General features: G+C 41.9%; 1 protein-coding gene across 2 annotated transcripts in view; it reads right to left on the bottom strand.

Moving 5' to 3' along the window:
• The window catches only part of SHLD2 (shieldin complex subunit 2), a 135,168-nt gene that overhangs the window by 47,409 nt on the left and 66,612 nt on the right, over positions 1–21,147 (bottom strand). For both annotated transcript variants that reach the window (XM_059662057.1, XM_059662056.1), the window contains 2 exons: positions 4,565–4,759; positions 4,337–4,471 (listed from right to left, as the gene is read on the bottom strand). In XM_059662057.1, coding sequence (XP_059518040.1) covers positions 4,337–4,471; positions 4,565–4,759 — 330 coding nt within the window. The remainder of the gene's footprint in view (positions 1–4,336; positions 4,472–4,564; positions 4,760–21,147) is intronic.

The following is a 21,147-nucleotide window of genomic DNA, read 5'->3' as shown; positions in this document are numbered from 1 at the left end:
GTAGGAGATGTGCAGGAGGCAGCTGATCAATGTTTCTCTCTCATCGATGTTTCTAACTCTCTATCTCTCTCCCTTCCTCTCTGTAAAAAATCAATAAAAAATAAAAAAAAGACCTGTACTTGGAAAACTATAGAATGTTTAAAAAAGAGATAGAAGATATAAACAAGTGGAAGAATATACCATGTTCATAGATTGGTAGAATTGACATCATTAAAATGTCCATGCTACCCAAAGCAATATATAGATTCAATGCAATTTCTATTAAAATACCAATGGTATATTTCACAGATCTAGAATAAATACCCAAAAAATTTATATGGAACCGAAAAAGACCTCAAATAGCCATAGCATTCTTAAGAACGAAGAAAAAACTTGGAGGGATCACAACATTGGCTATCAAGCTATACTATAAAGCCACTGTACTCATAACAGCCTGGTACTGGCACAAGAACAGGCATATAGACCATTGCAACAGAAGAGAGAACCCAGAAATCGACTCAAGCCATTATGCTCAATTAATATTTGACAAAAGAGGCAAGATCATACAATGGAGTAAAGACAATCTCTTCAATAAATGGTGTGGGGGAAATTAGACAGGTACATGCCAAAAAAAATGAAACTATACCACCAACTTACACCATACACAAGAATAAACTCAAAATGGATAAAAGACTTAAATGGAAGTCATGAAACCATAAAAACCCTAGAAGAAACGTAGGCAGTAAAATCTTAGATATTTCACAAAGCATGATTTTCACTGATACAAGGCCCAGTGCAACAAAGGGAAAAAAATATACAAATGGGACGACATCAAAATAAACAGCTTCTGCACAGCAAAAGAAACCGGCATCAAAATGAAAGGGAACTCATTGTATGGGACAACATATTTGCCAATGATATATCTGATAAGGGGTTAATTTCCAAAATATATAAAGCACTCATATAACTCAACAAAAGGAAAAGAAAGAATCCAATTAAAAAATATGCAGACACAATAAATAGAAACTTCTCCAAAGAGGATATACAAATGGCCTAGAAACATATAAAAATACTCAATGCCACTAATCATCAGAGACATGCAAATTAAAATGACACCTGCCAAATGGCTACCATCAATAAATCAACAAATGACAAGTGCTGGCAAGGATGTGGAGAAAACAGAACCCTAGTGCACTGCTGGTGGGAATGCAGACTGGTACAGCCACTACGGAAAACAGTATGGAGTTTCCTCAAAAAATTAAAAATGGAACTCCCATTTGACCCAGTAATCCCATTTCTAGAAATATATCCTAAGAAGCCCAAAAAATCAATCAGAAAGAATGTATGTTCATAGCAGCACAATTTACAATAGCTAAGAACTAGAAACAGCCCAAGTGCCCATCAGTAGATCGATAAAAAAGCTGTGGTACATTTACACCATGCAATACTATGCAGCAGTAAAAAAGAAGTATTTTTTACCCTTTGAGACAGCATGGAGGGACCTGGAAAGTATTATGCTAAGTGAAATAATCCAGTCAGAGAAAGACAAGTATCACATGATCTCACATATGTGAAATCTAATGAGCAAAATAAACTGAGAAACAAAATAGAGCCAGAGACATGGAGGCATACAACAGGTTGAGGATTCTCAGAGAGAAGGGAGAGGGTGGAAAGAGATCAACCAAAGAACGTATATGCATACTAGAGGCCCGATGCATGAATTCGTGCACAGGTGGGGTCCCTCTGGTTGGCCTGCAGGGATCGGGCTGAAACCCATAGTCCAATGCCGCCTGCAGCTCCTACCTGCTGCTCCCACTCATCCAGGCCCCACTGTGCCTGCCATGGGCTCACGCCCAATCAGTCCCAATCGGGACAGGTTTGCGCTGCCGCAGCAGCACTCACCAGCCATGAGCCCTGCATCTGGTGTCATCCCAAAGGGAGTGGCCTGCGGGATCGGGCTGAAACCAGCTCTCCGACATCCCCCGAGGAGTCCCGGATTGCGAGAGGGCACAGGCCAGGCTGAGGGACCCCACCAGTGCACGATCAGGCTGGGGAGGGACCAAAGGAGGGCTGCAGGGCATGTCTGGCCCATCTCAGTTCCAATCAATCAGCTGGACCCCAGCAGCAATTAACCTATCAGTCAGAGCGTCTGCCCCCTGGTGGTCAGTGCACGTCATAGCGAGCAGTTGAGCAACCTTAGCATATCATTAACATATTACACTTTAATTGGTTGTTCAGTTGTTCTGCCTTTTGGTCTATTTGCATATTACCCTTTTATTATATAGGATTACCCTTTTATTATATAGGATATGCATAACCCATGGGACAATAGTGGGATAAAGGCCTGAGGAGGGCACAGGAGTGGGTTGAAGGAAGAGGTCACTGGGGTGGAAAAACGGAGGGGGGCATCTGCAATTATTTAACAATAAAGAAATTTTTTAAAAATCATGGTTATAAGTATGCTGAATGAATGAATAAAGAACAAATACATCTTTATGCTTTGATTCATAAATTTTCAGTATTAACCTAAATACCATAGAATTATCTAGAGTAAACTATAATTTCTCTTCTATTAGCCCAATAGCTATTCATTTTAAGAGAATATTCCCATTAAGCTTGGAACAATCTGCTTCGCTATAGCTTCATTAGAACTGGAATAACACCTCTGACCTACATTTTGATCAACATGCACTAGACTCATGCTCTGGCAATGAAACAGTGGTCAATAATGAAAGTTAATCTATCACTGACATATGTTTATCTGATTTCTCAACTAAACAAATGTTTGTCACTGTTTGATCATAACATAAAAGCCAAAAGTCAGACTTATCTCAGATCTTAGTCATAGGCTATTAATGATTAAGTGAGAAAGTGTGACAGATTCTATCTTTAGGTAACTATTTTGTAGGTAAAAGTTTGGGAAGAAATATTCAGGTAAATAGAATCATCACACACTTAATCTCTGAATTAATTTATATGGGTAAAATAACTCATGAGCCACTAATTATATTATCTCTGACTGTTACAACTAAAGGATGATATAATATCCAAAAGAAAAATACACTATTTTATTAAAACATCAATTCCACTTATACAATACATGATAAATTATTAATTTATGCTGTAAAGAAAAATGTAATTATGGGTCATATTTTAAACATAAACATTCTATGGATGGCTAGTAATCTACATATTCTATATAATAAAAGGCTAATATGCAAATAGACCAAATGGCGGAACAACCGGAACCATTGGAACAACTGACCAACAAAACAACCAGTCGCTATGACATGTGCTGACCACCAGGAGGCATGCACAGAACATGGTGGGTGTTGGCCACAGCGGGATGGTGGAGCAGGTGAGCAGGGGTGCCAGACCAAGGCAGGGCAACAGTCGCTGTCATCGAGGCAAGCCTCTGGTGGTTACTAAAAATTCTTTGCTCCCACGTGCCGCAGTCCCACCTGGCGCTCACACCCGCTGCCAGCGCCAGAACCACTGTTCGCACCCACTGCCAGCGCCAGCCCTGCTCGCACCCACTGCTGGTGCCCAGTGCCGGTCCCAATTGCTCGGAGCCATGAGCAGGTGCGAGCAGCGGCTGCCGGCCCTGATCACCCCTGCGGGCTTCTCCACCCCTCCTGCTCCTGAGGGGTGATTGGAGCAGCAGTCACCGCCACTTGCACCCACTGACTGCGCCAGCCCCACTCGCATCTGCTGCTGGCATCAGCCCCAATCGCTCCATGCCTTCAGCAGATGCAAACCAGGCCGGCGCTGTCAGCGCATGGGAGGGGTGGCAGCAGGAGCAGGGCTGCCAGCATACAGGAGACCGGGGGCCACGGCAGGAGGGGCCGGGCGGGGGGCGCGGAGGATGGGCCAAGGCCCGCCCCTGTGCCTACCATGGCCTCACAGCCCACGGTTCCTTTCAAGGTGCACCAATTCGTGCACTGGGCCCCTAGTTTAAAATAACTGGAATAGCCTGGCCAGCATGGCTAAGTGGTTGAACATCAACCTATACCAGAGAGGTTTATTTAGCAGAGGACTTTCACTGAATAAAAGCTGTAGAAGCTTCTCCAGAATTAAAATTTTAAGGAACATTCTCTGAAGGAGATCAAAACTCCACTTAAATGGTAAAGTAGTATGTTTAGGAATAAGTGGAAGCTTTTCCTTTACCACTTCTAACTATAGAGGACTTTTTGGATTACTGATCTGCTTACAGGAGGTATAAAATTATAACAGAAGAATATTTAATCATAATCTCATGTCAAATGTAATCTAACCTCTTAAGATTCTCAACTTAGGCTCATAAGCATTAACCATTTACATAACTATAAGTAGATTAAACGCTTTTTGTTGTATTTACCTTTTTTCCTTTGAAGTTGAGGGTACCAGGCTGCTCCACAACCCCATAATATAAGCACATAATGTTGACCTTGGGCCTGTTCCACTGTTAACAGAACTTTACTTTGCTTCTGTCCTCTATAACTATATACCGCCTCTGGAAAAAAAGGACTGTTTTATTTATAATGTCTAATGATAAATATATAATGTTAACCAAATTGTACACTAAGAAGGCCTTGTATCTGATCACCTGTCAGTACAGTGACATCCACCACTCTGAGCAGCACATGGACTAGCACACCGGGCTGGAGCTGCTCCAGAGCCACAAACTCCACGCTGCTCACTTCCTGGGGCGGCCTCAGACGGAGGTCTCGGAGATAGGAATGCTTTGAAGATACATGTGCCAGTAAGTCCTGAAGTACAACATCACTAACTATACTGGAATCTGAAAGAAAACAAACACACGTACACACAAAAGATGGCAACATTCTATTTTCATGGCAACACAGTATTTTCTTATACTGTATTTTACGTTGTAAAGTGTGATTAAATGTAAAACATGATTTCATTTCTACAAAACATGTAGGTTATTCTGGACTCAATTTAGATGCAAAAATAACCTTATATTTTTAATCAATAGAAATATAATTATTTACTATCTCCAAAAAACTTTCTCTGTTCCCTCACTTCTCTATTTTTTCACCAATTAACCAAGAACATTCCAGTTATTTTCAACTCCTCCAATTGTTTCTCTAATCCCTGACTTAATCATGGCTTTCCCAGTTCTCCAGTGCCGTTCTTCCTCGGAACTTAGCATGTCACATCTGAAATACTCTAAAAGTCACCTGACTTTCCCTGAACATGCCTTGTACTTCTCAGCCTCTGTCCTCACCATTTCATTGGCTGTAATGCTGTCATCCTCCTCTCTGCCTTCCCAAATACTACACAGAATAATAACCACTTAGGCTTCCAGGGATTTCTCCTTTTATCTCTAACTCTCACGTGGCATTTGAGTATGTGCTACACCAAGCATGTCAAACTCAAAAGCTAAAACGGGCCAAATAAACAAGGTTTAAGTTTATCTGGCCGCAAAAATACAAAAGTTTCAAATTTCATAGAAACGTAGATTTATTTCGATAGAGACATGCTGAATACAAAGGGCTGAAATAAATGAGTAATGGTTAACATAAATAACAACATTTTAATAAAAATTAATATTTTTTGTTGAACATTAACTTACAAGATACTGAATAAGTGCACAAATTAATAAGCGTAACGCAAATAAACCTGTTTTTCTTGTTCTCCAAAAGCAAAATATTTCCTGTTGTGCACAACAAACAAATTAGTACAAGACTAATGACGTGGCAATCAGTTGCTAAAATATTTGCTGCTAGTATTAGTGGAGAGAAATGGTACACCTGCGTGTAGGGAAAATAAATGCAACATGATTATAGTAATCAGTCATTAGCGAATGTTGTAGTTCATTATTAATAATCCTATCTAATGAAAGAGAAACATGGTAATTAGCGTAAGACCGCTACCCTTCCCATTGGCTAATCAGGGCGATATGCAAATTAACTGCCAGCCAAGATGGTGGCTAATTTGCATACTCGCAATGATGGAAGGCGAAAGGGGAAGGATGGAAGACAGTGAAACTCACAAGAACATTGTAACTATGGTGACCACTATCTTGTTTACCTCTGACTATAAAATAAAGCATCAGCTTGCCGTCTGGATCCTTCTCTGTAGCCTCAGCCAGGCACAGGATATCCACCGAGCCCCAGCTTATTCTCTTTGTCTGTCTTTTCTTTAATCCTTCGCTGCACCCCTCCCACCCCCCCGCTCACTGAACCCTTGGCTGTACTGGCCTGGCACAATATTGATATTTACTGCTGTGTTGCTGGCAATTACCTGAAAGAGAAGTTGGGGTGCTTAACTGGGCTGGAAAAAGTATAGCTAAATCAGAAAGCAGGTCTAATTAAGCAAGTTTCTTCTATATATATATATAAGAGGCTAAGTTGACTCACTCATGTGCTATACATATAAAGCTCTCACTGGCGCCAATTGCACACATGTTTCGATCTGTCATTGTCAATCATGAATTTGGTTGACACTTCTGTTACAGAGAAAGGGCGAATAGCGCTATTAAAATATTTCTGCTATTTAATTTCCTTTCAATGTGCACAAATTTGTGTACCATGCCACTAGTTACGTATAACAAGATATTGTAAAAATTAAGTCATGAAATTTTTATTAAAATGTTTCTTACAGAGGAAAAACCAAGATGGCGGCATAGGTAAACACCTGAAATTGCTGCCTCGCACAACCACTTCAAAAATACAACAAAAAGACAAAACAGACATCATCCAGAACCACAGGAAGGCTGGCTGAGTGGAAATTCTACAACTAGAAGGAAAGAGAAAAGCACACTGAGACTCAGAGGAGGTGCGGAAGTAAAGTGCAGAGTTATGGAGGCGCACGTGGCAAGGGCTGGCAACTGAGGATGCAGTTGTCTTTTTCAATCGGGAGGGAGTCACAAGCTCCTGACTGCTCTAAACTCCAGTTCCGGGCGAGTCTTTGGGGAGCCAGACTCATATGGGGAGAAACTGGACTGTCTGGCATCGAGCAGAACTCGAGGGCGGATTTCTCTCAAAGGTGCTTGCAGTGATTACCATAGGACACTGAGACCTGGGGCCTCTTAGGGCAGGGCTGAGGATCAGCCATAGCTGTTTGCTCCTCCCTGTTGATTCCCTGAGACCACACCCCACCCAAGCTGTGCACAGAGGCTTTTGCATATGAATGGCCTGGCCCATTGCAATCTAAAATTACCTAACAAACTGCAGCTGGGTCAGAGAGGCCCAGACTTCCAAAAGAAGGCTCAAGGCCCCACAGCAGCTTGCATTGCTTCACAGCTGGGCCTCATCTGGCCACCTCCAAACGCCAAACAAAGAAGAGGAATCTGCAGATCTCTCCATAGCTCCTGCGGGGTAGCCTCAGACAGAGGCTAAATTAGCACCTCCTTAGAGATCCAAGTACCAGTGTACCCAGTGGTCAGAGTGGGACCATCCAGATTACAACACCTCAGATCCATAAGGGACACACTCAGGGGCCAGACTCAGTGAATACCAAAGCCCCACTGAAGCAAATCTTGCCCCAGAAGGGTGTCTCCAGCACAGTTCTCCCACTGCAGACACAGCTGATTCTCACAGCCAATTGGCCTGGAGGTGAATTCCTCCCAGTGATACCAACTACAATCAAGGCTTAACTACAACAAAACTGTGCACAAAGCCCACAAAGGGGTGCACCAAGAGTGTCCACCTCAGGTAACTGGGGAGGCTGAGCCACTGGGCCCTATAGGACACCTAGCACAGAAAGCCACTCTATCAACACAGGGAAGCAGCCAAAATGCGGAGACAAAGAAACAGGTCACAAATGACAGAAATGGAGGAAAGCAAACTATTGGATATAGAATTCAAAACCATGGTTATAAGGTTTTTCAAGAATTATCTAGAAACTGCCGATAAATTTAGTGAGACCCTCGATAAATCTAGTGAGACCCTCAAGGATAAGAAAAAGGACCCAATAGAAATTAAGCATACACTGACTGAAATAAAGAATATTATACAGAGATCCAACAGCAGGCTAGATGATTGCAAGAATCAAGTCAAAGATTTGAAATACGAAGAAGCAAAACACACCCACCTGGAAAAGCAAAACGAAAAAAGAATCCAAAAATATGAAGATAGTGTAAGGAGCCTCTGGGACAACTTCAAGCGTACCAACATCCGAATTATGGGGGTGCCAGAAGAAGAGAGAGAGCAAGATATTGAAAACCTATTTGAAGAAATAATGACAGAAAACTTCCCCCACCTGGTGAAAGAAATAGACTTACAGGTCCAGGAAGCGCAGAGAACCCCAAACAAAAGGGATCCAAAGAGGAATGCACCAAGACACATCATCATTAAAATGCCAAGAGCAAAAGACAAGAGAGAATCTTAAAAGCAGCAAGATAAAGAAAGTCAGTTACCTACAAGGGAATACCCATACGACTGTCAGCTGATTTCTCAACAGAAACTATGCAGGCCAGAAGGGAGTGACAAGAAATATTCAAAGTGATGAATAGCAAGAACCTACAACCTAGATTACTTTATCCAGCAAAGCTATCATTCAGAACGGGAAGGTCAGATAAAGAGCTTCACAGATAAGAAAAAGCTAAAGGAGTTCCTCACCACCAAACCAGTATTATATGAAATGCTGAAAGATATTCTTTAAGAAGAGGAAGAAGAAGATAAAGGTAAAGATACAAATTATGAACAACAAAGTGACAACAAATACATATCTATCAACAAGTGAATCTAAAAATCAAGTGAATAAAAAATTTGATGAACAGAATAAACTGGTGAGTAGAATAGAATCAGGGGCATAGAAAGGGAGTGGACTGACAATTCTCGGGGGGAAGGGGCTGTGGGGGTGCAGGAAGAGACTGGACAAAAATCGTACACCTGTGGACAAAGACAGTGAGGGGGGTAAGGGCAGGGGGTGGGGTGGGAACCGGATGGAGGGGAGCTATGTGGGGGAAAAGAGTAACAACTGTAATAATCTGAACAATAAATATTTAATTAAAAAAAATGTTTCTTACATACCATTATATTGGCTGGGCCGCAAAAATATTTGTTGTGGGCCACATGCAGCCCATGGGCTGCAAATTTGTGCTACACTATAGTATTTCTCTTCATTGTTACATCAGTTATTTAATTAATCAGTCATTTTGCCATTTAGATGTTTTTCTCTTTCCTATCTCAATTTTTTTTCTAGTTTTTTACTGAGCTATACTGACAATCTTTTTTTTTTTTTTTTTTTAATGCTCTGACCAGGGATCAAACCCACAACGGGATGATGCTCTAACAAACGGAGCTACCTGGCCAGGACTATTGAGATAAACTTTATATGCAATAAAATGTACACATTTTTAAATATAAATTTATTGATTTCAGAGAGGAAGGGAGGGGAACAGAGAGATAGAAATATCAATGATGAGAGAGAATCATTGATTAGCTACCTCCTGCATGCCCCACACTGGGGATCAATCCAGAAACACGGGCATGTGCCCTGACTGGAAACTGAACCATGATCTCGTGATTCATAGGTCAATACTGAACCACTGAGCCACGCCAGCCGAGCAAATGTACACATTTTAAATGGACAGATTGATGAGTTTTGCTGATTAAATTTTAATTACCCTGAAGGAAAGGGAGATACGTTTGAATATATGATTGATTGCTGACCAAATTAAGATCTTAGCAAAAAACACTTAAGTACTTTTTAGAAAGCAGAGACTATTAACCGATTTTAGTAGGAAAAAAAAACAGCAAATGATTCTTCTTTCCTTCCCTCAGTAACATTCACATCCTAATGTATTTCTTTTATATACAGTGTGGCCTTGACTTACGAGTGTCCCGACTAACGAGTTTTTTGAGATACCAGCTGTCTGATGATTTCTTGCATTGAGTTGACAGAGTAATTTGAGTTAACGAGATCCTTAATGAGCTCCTTAACGAGCTCGGTCTCAGAAGGAATTAAACTCATAAGGCAAGGCCCCACTGTATATATTGACTTCAGAGAGGAAGGGAGAGGGAGAGAGAGATAGAAACATCAATGATGAGGGAATCATCAATCAGCTTCCTCCTGCAGGACCCCTACTGGGGACCAAGCCTGCTACCCAGGCATGTGCCCTTGACCAGAGTCAAACCTGGGACTCTTCAGTCCGCAGGCCGACGCTCTGTCCACTGAGCCAAACCAGCTAGGGCCTAATGTATTTCTTATGCCACACTAAAGCCTCACTATTCACTCACTCAGTAGACCATCTACTATGTGACAGGCATCATACCAGGTGCTAGGGACACAAAGACATATCATGCCATGATCCAAACACTGAGGGGACTATCAATCTAGTTAATAAACGGTGGGGTTAAAATATGAGAGACCTACACATGCATTTTAAGAACACACAAAAAGAACTGCTCAGGAAGTTGGAAGAGGCTTTATTGAAAGAATGTTTGTCCTGGATTTTGAAAAAGTATCTAGTTTTCTAAGTAGCAACTGAGAGCTGGGGATATATTTACAGGCAAAGAGAAGGAGGTTGCAAGCCTTAGGTACCACAGATACATAGTCTGATAAAGGCTATGGACCCATTATCAAAATAATATTTTTATGACAGCTTTATTTATCTACTAGAGGCCCAGTGCAAGAATTCATGCATGGGTGGGGTCCCTAGGCCTGGCTAGTGATCAGGGCCAATCGGGGCCAGGCTGATGGGGGCTGCCGCCTGGGGGAAAGGATGGAGGGAAAAGGAGGGGCCGCGGGAGGGACAGGGCACGGGAGGTTGGCTGCCAGCCCCCAAGGAGGGAGCCGGCCCTTGGCCCCCCTGGGATAGGGGCTGCATCAGCCACCACCCACCCCCGGTTCCTTGTTCTAGCCTGGGACCCGAAGGCCCTGGCAGGGTCGGGAGAGGAGGCAACAGTCGCTGGGCCAGGCGAGGAAGGAGCAGATGCTGGACGCCGATGCCGCGTCGATGCCCCGCCATTGCGTGGTTCCCTGCCTCCCCCACTCCTCCTTCCCTCTCATAGCGACTGGTCAACCAGTCGTTCTGGTCATTTGGTCATAACAGTCGCTTAGGATTTTATATATATAGATAATTCACAAACATAAATCGCACCATTTCAAAATTTACAATTCAGTGTTTGTTTGTTTTTTAGTCTTTCAAACACTAACTGCAATTATTACCATTATCTAATTTTAGAATTTTATTACAGAATAATATTTTAAATGCATAAAATGAAAGAGGATTACAAAACCAATTATATGGACACAGAGTAATCAAAATATCTAAAAACTGTGATATAATTTATGTGCCGTATTGATACATTAAATAACAAGATATAGCAAATATATGTAACACTGCTATAATTTCAAAGTATGTCAAAGTATCATAGGCATAGATGATATTCAAGTTATCTTCGACAACTGTAATGTGATATGAAACCTACGTGCTTTCTATTGGTGACCAAGTCACAAGTACTGCTAATATTACTGTGGGTTGTTGCCTTATTGATAATGAAAGGAAATACCAATTTTCAGTTAGCAATTAGTGAAAATAAAGATGTAATGCCTTCCCTCCAACCTTGTATACCCTTTAACGTAGAGGAATCGATTTTCACAGAGAGAGTAGGAGGAACGTTAGGAGGCTAGTAACTGTCCATCGGGATACAACGCGCATTGGAAACCAGGAAAGACTAAGTGAAGGGGAAAAGGGTGATAGATTTGCAAAATAGTTCAGGGGTAGAATCCAAGAAACACTTAGAGGTGGAGGGTAAAGAAAAGTTCAAGATGATATCAAGATTTCTAGCACAGCTGAATGGATGGATAAAAAAATGTTTTAACGTTTTTAAAATTTGATACATGAAATCTATTCTGATTAAGATCACTCTATTCCCAAATGAATTTCACAAAATAATGGTGATATCACAAATAAAGATAATGAACATAAGAGAAAAGAAAGTAGACAATATGAAAGATGATAAGAGAAAGAGAGGAAAAGTGGAGATAAGGAGATCCCATATGTAACAGTAAAACCCAACTCCAAGTATCTCCTTCTAGCTTCAGTTCACAGACCACATCTCCCTGACTGCACCATCATGATATTCCCACCACATCTCAAGAACTGGGTTCAAATTCTGACTTAGTCAATAATGAGTTCTGTGAACTTGTACATTATTTCTCTGGGCTCTATTCTTTGTTACAATATGGAGCTTTTAGGAGAAAAGTAAGATCCCTTATCCTGTTTCATAAAAATTTATACAGAAACATCAATTATTTATGTTCCAAATGAAATAGTGTAGTTCATGAATCACTGTGTGAACCTTTGATTTATATATTTAACTAGAGGCCTGGTGCACAAAAATTTGTGCACTCGGGGGGGGAGGGGGGCCCCTCAGCCCGGCCTGTGCCCTCTAGCAGTCTGGGACCCCTCGGGAGATAACGACCTGCTGGCTTAGGCCTGCTCCCGGGTGGCAGAGGGCAGGCCCAATCCCTAGGTGCAGCCCCTGGTCGGGCTCAGAGCAGGGCTGATTGGGGAGTTGGGGCGCCGCCCCCTGTCACACTCAAGGCAGGGTCGATGGGGAGGTTGTGGAGCAACCCCCTGTCACACACAGAGCAGGGCCCATCAGGGGGGTTGGGGCTCTGTACCCTGTCACGCACAGAGCAGGGCCCATCAGGGGGTTGGGGTGCTGCCCTCTATCACCCACAAAGCAGGGCGGATCAGGGGGTTGGGGCGCCGCCACTCTCACACTCAGGGCAGGGCTGATGGGGAGGTTATGGCTCTACCCCGTCACACACAGAGCGGGGCCCGTGGGGGGGGGGGGGAGCTCCCCCGTATCAGGCACAGAGCAGGGTGGATAGGGAGGTTGTGGCCCCGCCCCCTGTCACACACAGAGCCGCAGGGCGATCAGGGGGTTTGGGCGCTGCCCCCTGTCATGCTGATTCCAGTGCCGGGAGGCCTCACGGCTCCGCTGATCCCGGTGCCGGGAGGCATATTACCCTTTTACTATATAGGATAGAGGCCTGGTGCATGGGTGGGGCCGGCTGGTTTGCCCTGAAGGGTGTTCTGGATCAGGGTGGAGGTCCCCACTGGGGTGCCTGGCCAGTCTGGGTGAGGGGCTGAGGGCTGTTTTCAGGCTGGGGGTGACTGAAGCTCCCAAACGCTCCTTTTTTCCTTTTTTTTCTTAATTCTGGGCCAGCTTTAGCTTGAGGCTTGGCTCCAGCTCTTAGGCCTCCGGCTGAAAGTAGGTTTCTGGCCTTTGCATACAATGTTGCGAATCTGCTGGCTGAAGTTGGGCGTATTTGTTACAGAGTTTCTTAAACTGCCGGCTCAGAGGCAGCGGCAGGCGGGGAACGTTGGTTTCCTCCGTCACTGAGGCAACCAAGCCTCATGTTAGTTTCAAGCTGCCTGGCTGCCGGCTGCCATCTTGGCTGACAGTTAATTTGCATATCTCGCTGATTAGCCAATGAAAAGGGTATCGGTCGTACGCCAATTACCATGTTTCTCTTTTATTAGATAGGATCATATTTAATATTTAAGTAAATTGATATCCTCTCACATTAGCAGGGCTAGGGTTATAAAATATGTAACACCTCACTATAATGAGAAAAGAACAAAGTCTTTTCCAAAAATGTAATATATTGATCAGAAGTAAGAATGCTCTCAAGATTTGTCATTACTTGCTTTTTTATTTTTTCAGAGTAAAAACCATTGCAATATTCTCAAAGTAACAACTGATAATCATTTCCTTAAGTCAAACAAAAAGACCTTAGAATATGCTTTATTTTGCTACAAACCTGTGAAAAAAGGCAATATAAATTCCTATGTAAACATAAAACCAAGACTTTGCAGTAACCTCTCAAGGTTATGTAATTGCAATTAGTAAAAGGTTCTACAAAGGTTCACATTGCCTACAAAACCTTAAGCTTCCCAGAGGTTCCACTGGATATTCTCCACCAGAATTAGGTCCTAAGATTGTTGTGAAATTATTGAACTAGATTAGCCTTAAAACCAGAACTATCAACAGCATCTATCTCCAAAATCCCTTGCAAAATATTTGCATACCACATTATTTTCATTATTTCAAAATGTTCCTTACCTTTCTGTTGTACTAAGATTTATAAAAGATCATTAATCTTACTTAAAAGCCATTTAGCTCCTTGCTAAAACGTGATAGCTTCAAATATCTCTATATATAAAAGCCAAGTGACCGAAACGATGGAACGACCGGAATGACCGGTCGCTATGACGCACACTGCAGCAGCCAACTGGCCAGATCAGGGCCCTGATCAGCAACCCCCACCCCAACCTCCCACGTCCCCTCCCCACATCCCCCTGCCAGCCCATTGGCCCCCATAAGGGCAGGCTGGCCAGACCCCACCTGTGCAGGAATCCATGCACTCGGCCTCTAGTTCATAATAAAACATTAAACTTCAATATTTTAAGGAAATCCCCAAATTAAAAATTGACTGACTTCCTCACTCCCTTAAGCTGGTGTCTGCCAAGTTTCTTACTATAAAATTATTTTTCTCCTTATAAGGTGGGGAGATATTTTGATACTATGCAGTGCTATTCTCCTAATTACTAATTTTAGGATCTATCAGTGGATCCTGTCTGCAGTATTTATTACTGTGGTGTTTGCCTAAGAATTCTCTATTTTTCTCTTTCCCCTCACATTCATTTACTGAAACTCCAATGTGAGGAATGGAACCTTCTTATTTACTTATTTAGTCAGCCAGTCAGTCAGTTGAAGATTTATTTATATCAGCATGGACCCAAAATATCTTATTCTGTGGGTTACATTTCAGTTCTATCATTATTTATTTAGTGCTTATACTGTTCCAGTTGTGGCTGGAGGTGCTGCCTCATGTTGGCTCTCTGTTCCCTCAACAATCTTTTAGGACACCAGATGTTTACAGGCTCACTTTGCATTTCCTGCCCCCGCCCTGCAGCAGCCACTTCTAGCAGGGCTGGTCGCTTTTATCAGAGAACAGTTTACAGACCAGGGTCTGGGCACTGAGCATGCTTGTGGTGACTGCGGTGCATCCTCTCAGCAGACAGGACTAGGAAACATCCACATGTGTGTTAGCCCACACACACACACACACACACACACACACACCTATGTTTCTGTATCTTTTTAATCTATTTATTTACCTATCTATATATTGAAAACCATGAATTTATAAACCTCCCCCCTTTATTTATAATTTTTGTATAACAGTGAAAAACCCAATTCTCATTATCTACAATGTATTCAGTTACCTGTTATTTTTTTATTATTATTGACTTGAGAGAGAGAGAAAGAGAGAGATTTGCTGTTCCACCTATTTTTGCATTCATTGGTTGATTGTTGTATGTGCCCTAACCGAGTATGGAACCTGCAACCTTGGCATATCAGGACAACGCTCTAAACAATGAGGCTACCTGGCCAGGCCCTACTTGTTCAATTCTAGTATATACATAGACTTGTTGTCAGCTCACTCCCCTTGGAGAAACACTGGAGCTAATTACATTACAGCGTCTGTGTAGTTCTTTTTGTCTTTAGGCTTCAGAATCCAGTCAGTATGCTGTGTTCCACAATTACTTACGTTTGTTCTCCCCACCACCACCCTTCTGTGCAGTTATTTTCTTCATTTGTAATACTGTTTATGTCCATTTGCTAGTGCTTTATTCCATTTTGGGTCCTCCACCACATTCCAAATGGTTTCAATTCTTTGTTTACCAGTACTTGCGGGTATGTGAAACATTACCGTGGTTCTGTGAGCCAGAGCTATACAATAAGTTGTGGTCAGTCCAGCTGGTGTGGCTCAGTGATTGAGCATCAACCTATGAACCAGGAGGTCATGGTTCGATTCCAAGCCAGGGCACATGCCTGAATTTCAGGCTGGATTCCCCAGTAGGGAGCATGTAGGAGGCAGCTGATCAATGATTCTCACTCATCACTGAAGCTTCTCTCTCTCCCTCTCCCTTCCTATCTGAAATCAATAAAAAAAAATTTTTTAAAGATATGCTTACAGAAGTGTCACCGCCTCTTCATCAATGCTACCCTATTTCTATTTCCACCTTTTTAAATTTATTTTTTATTAATTTCAGAGAGGAAGAGAGGGGGAGAGTGAGATAGAAACATCAGTGATGAGAGAGAATCATTGATTGGCTGCCTCTTTCACACCCCCTACTGGGAATGGAGCCTGCAACCCCACAGGAATCAAACCAGTGACCTCTTGGCTCATGGGTCAACACTCAACCACTGAGCAATACTGGCCGGGCCTCTCTGCCTTTATTTAATTGATCAAATTAACAAACTGGTTCATCTATTTTGTTATTTTTTAAAAAAAGATTTGGATTATGTTTATTTTTCAATTCTCATTCTTTTATTTTAAATATATATTTATATTAATTTCAGGGAGGAAGAGAGAGGGGGAGAAAGAAACATCAATGATGAGAGAGAATCATTGATTGGCTGTCTACTGCACGCCCCCTACTGGGGATTGAGAACACAATCCAGGCCTGGACTGGAATTGAACCTGGGGCCCTTCAGTCCACAGGCTAACACACTATCCACTGAGCAACACCAGCTAGAGCAATCCTCATTCTTTTTTTAAAAAGATTTTTAATTGATTTTTAGAAAGAGAGGAAGGGAAAATGGGAGAAAACATTGATGTGGGAGCAAAGTATCAATAGGCTGCCTCCAGCACGCCCCCTAGTGGGGATCGAGGCTACAACCCAGGCATGCACCCTGACTGGAATCTAATGAGCAACTTTTTGGTGCACAGGATGACACCCAACCACCCAACTGAGCCACACTGGCCAGAATTATTATTCATTCTCAATAATAATGAGAATTATTATTTTAATAATAATAATCCTTTTTTATTGTTGACATTATTACAGATGTCCCTCATTTCCCTCACCTTTGCCCACCTCCACCCAATCATCGCCACCCCTCCCCAGCCTTCACAACTCTGTTTTATGTGTCCATGGGCTATGTATATATGTTCTTTGGCTACTTTCTTCACCTTCTTTTATCCACCTCCTCCTCCCTCTGCCCTCTGATCTCTTTCAGACTGTTCCATGTATCCATGACTCTGGTTCTGCTTTGTCAGTTATTTTGTTCATTACATTTCACATATAAGTGAGAATATATGGTACCTGTCTTTTTCTGATTTGCTTATTTTGCTTAATACTCCCCAGGTCTCTCCATGCCGTCTCAAAGGATGAATTCTCTCTTTTTTGACAGCTGTGTAGTATTCCATTGTGCAAATGCAGCACAGCTTGTTTATCCACTCCTCTACTGATAGGCACTAGGGCTGTTTCCACATCTGGCAGGTGTGAGGTGATTATCTCATTGTAGTTTTAATTTTCATCTCTCTGATGATTAGTGACATTGAGCATTTTTTCATGTCTATTGGCCATTTTATGTCCTCTTTGGAGAACTATCTATTCAGGTCCTCTGTCAATTTTTAAATTGGGTTGTTTGTCTTCCTGGTGTTAAGTTTTATAAGTTCTCTGCATATTTTGGAAATATATTGTCCCATATAGTACATTCCCTTTTCATTTTGTTAATCGTTTCTCTCTTTTTTAAAATATATTTTTTAGTGATTTCAGAGAGGAAGGGAGGAGAGAGAGACAGAAACATCAATGAGGGGAGAACATCTTTGATCCACTGCCTCCTGCATACTCTGTATTGGGGATTGAGCCTGCAAACCAGGCATATGCCCTGACCAAAAATCAAACCATGACCTCCTGGTTCATAGGTTGACACTCAACCACTGAGCCACACCAAAGGGGGTGTTAATGGTTTCTTTTGCTGTGCAGAAGCTTTTTAGTGTGATGTAGTCCCATTTGTTTATTTTTGCCTTGGCTTCCCTTGCCCAAGGACATATATTGGTAAAAATACTGCTACACAAGATGTCTGAGATTGTATTGCCTATTGTTTTCTTCTAGGATTTTTATGGTTTCATGACTTACATTTAAGTCTTTTACCCATTTTGAGTTTATTCTTGTGTGTGGTGTAAGTTGGTAGCCTACTTTCATTTTTTTTGCATGTACCTGTCCAATTTTCCCAGCACCATTTATTTCATTCTTATTAATTTCTGCTTTTATCTTTATTATTTCATTCCTTGTGATTTCTTCAGATTACTTTGTTGTTCTTTTGCTGGTTTGTTGACCTTGAAATTTAATTATTTTTATTCTTTGTTTTTTATTGATAAAAACATTTAGCTAATAAATTTTTCTCTGATATCTGCCTTAAATGCATTCCCTAGAGTCTGGCATGTAGTGTTTTCCTTGTTATTACTTCTTAAGCCCTAGCTGGTTTGGCTCAATGGATAGAGCTTTTGGCCTGAGGACTGAAGGGTCCCGGGTTCCATTCCAGTCAAGGGCACATGCCCGGGTTGCAGGCTCAATCCCCAGTAGGGGGAGTGCAGGAGGCAGCCAATGATTCTCTCTCGTCATGGATGTTTCTCTCTCTCCCTCCCTCTCCCTTCCTCTGAAATCAATAAAAATATTTTTTTAAAAAAAATTCTGTAATATCCAGTTTGTAGTCCCCTTTCACCCTGAACTTATTTAATAGTTTTTAAAATTTCCAGATAAAGGACGTTTTTGTTGCTGTTGTTAACAAATTCTCGTTTTCAGCATTTGATCAGCATGTTTGTAAGAATTCTACTTTATAGAAATTACTGATATATTTTTAAATGTTTTTATTGATTTCATACTCAACACTGAAAAGAAATAATTATTGATATATGTAACAACTTGGGTGGATCTCAGGGAATTATGTTTCCTGAAAAAGGCCAATCTCAAAATATTACATTTAGATGTAATCTAAAGGATTCCTGTAAATGAATATAACATTCATTTATATAATACTCTCAAAATCACAAAGTTGAGATGGAGACCAAATCAGTAGTTGTCAGAGGACAGATAGTAATGGGACCAGGGGCAGTGATGACTATTAAAAAGGTAGCATGAAGAAGTTCCTTTGTGGTGAGGGAACAGTTCTATATTTCTATTAAATTTACACATGGGATCAAACTTCATTGAACACACACACACACACACACACACACACACACACACACACGAGTGCATATGAAAACTGAGATCTGTATTCTAGGTAACAGTATTATAGCACAGTCAATGTCACCTTCCAGGTATTGATATTGTCCTAAAGTTTGTAAGATGTCACTACTGGGGAAGCTGGTGAAGGGCTCATGAAACTTTATGTACTATTTTTGTAATCCCTTATGAGTCTATAATTTCGAAAGTAAATGTTTTTTAAATGATAAACCAAATGAATATTATCTTTATGCTATTATGATTCTGACATCTATTCCGATGTATTTTTTCCACACCACCAAGCAATTAATTCTGACATTATCTACCTTGAGATAGCATCAAACTCCACAAGTTCAGGGCTCAGTTCAGGCTCCTCCTCACTCCCCCATCTCAGATGCCAATCATAAGTCCAGGCTGTCACCTGTACTTCTGATTGATCTACTAGAGATCAGAGGTTCCCACAACCCCCTCCTCGATTTAATGAATTTGCTATAGGGGCTCAATAACTCAGAGAAACATTTAGTTACACTTACCAGTTTATTATAAAGGATATTATAAAGGATCTGTAAGAACAGTTAGATGGGTAAGGTATGTGAGAAGGAGCACAGTCCTTCCCCTGCCTCTCGGAGGACTGCACTCTCTTGAATCTCCACCTGTTCCGCTACCAGGAAGCTCTACGAACCCTCCCCTTTGGGGATTTTAGGAGGCTTCATTACCTAGGCATGCATGGAGTAAATCATCAGCCACAGGCGACTGATTCAACCTCCAGCCCCCCTCTCCTGGGGGGAGGGGTACAGAAATTTCCAACCCTTTAATACATTGTTGATTCCCCCCCCCCCCCGGTAACCAGCCCCCATCCTTAAGTGCTTTCCAAAAGGGGTTCATTAGGAATATCAAGACAACTTTATCACTCTTATCATTTAAAAATTTCCAGTGGTTTAAGAGCTCTGTGCAGGAAATGGGGACAAAGATCAAATGGATATGTGCATCATCATATAATTCCCAATGATGTGGGCTCTCTGGAGCACTCCCACATCTTTCTTCCCTCTCAGGCACACATCTTTACTTTTCTCTTCTATGCTATAAGGGTCCCATGAGACTTGCAAACAGGGGAGCAACAGGCAGCGGCAACTCATCCTGGGCTCACCCCCTGAACCTGCCTCGAAGGCGCCCTTTCCTCAGACCGTTCAGTGAGCTAACAGCAGCCCGCCCTTGGCTCATTCTGTCACTGTGACTATCTTCTCAGTGAGCCCCTGCAGCCCAGCGTGGCTCCCTTCCCATAACGTTTCTAGGGAGCCAACGCAGAGCACCACCCAGGCTCTCTCCTGTGGCTTCTTCTATGCTAAGCCCTTCCTTTGTTTCACTGTCCCCAGTTTTAATAAACAAACTCTCAAAATAAATTTAAGAAAACACACACACATTAATCCCAATAACATAGCAAATAATTCTAAAATGTATCTCTTAATTTCAAACCTTTCCTCTAAGTTTTGGACTTTGTTCCCAATCCCTATATGACATCTCCATTTGGATGCCTCAGAGATATCTAAAACTTAACAAGCCTGAAGCAGAACCCTTAATTTCCCCATGAACCTATTGCCTCTCGGTCTTTCCTATAAAAGCTACTAGTTGCTCTAGCTGGTTTGGCTCAGTGGATAAAGCATCGGCCTACGGACTGAAGGGTCCCAGGTTCGATTCCAGACAAGGGCACATGCCTGGGTTGCGGGCTCAGTCCCCAATGTGGGACGTGCAGGAGGCAGCCAATCAATGATTTTTTTTCTCTCATCATTGATGTTTCTATCTCTCTGTCCCTCTCTCTCCCTCTCTAAAATCAGTAAAGGTTTAAAAAAAAAAAAAAAAAAAAAAGCTAGTTGCTGAAGCCAGAAACTTAATAGTAGTAGATTGCTCTTCCCTCATCACCAAATCCACACCATCAGAAAATCCTATTTGCAGCTAGATGTCAAATCCATTCATTTATCATGATCTCCACGAGCCTCCCATTACTGCTCAACCTGAACTATTATTAACTTCGTAACTCTGATTCCACTCATGACAAACCCTTCACAACCACAACCATGGTGTTCTCTTATCATGATCTTTAGTTTATTTTCCTTCATAGCATTCATAATCACCTGCAAATACTTTATGTACATGCCTGTCTTCCACACAGGAACTCCACA

This window comes from Myotis daubentonii, chromosome 13 (assembly GCF_963259705.1).
Source record: "Myotis daubentonii chromosome 13, mMyoDau2.1, whole genome shotgun sequence".
Taxonomy (NCBI): Eukaryota; Metazoa; Chordata; class Mammalia; order Chiroptera; family Vespertilionidae; genus Myotis; species Myotis daubentonii.
This window is presented reverse-complemented; position numbering and strand designations above follow the sequence as displayed.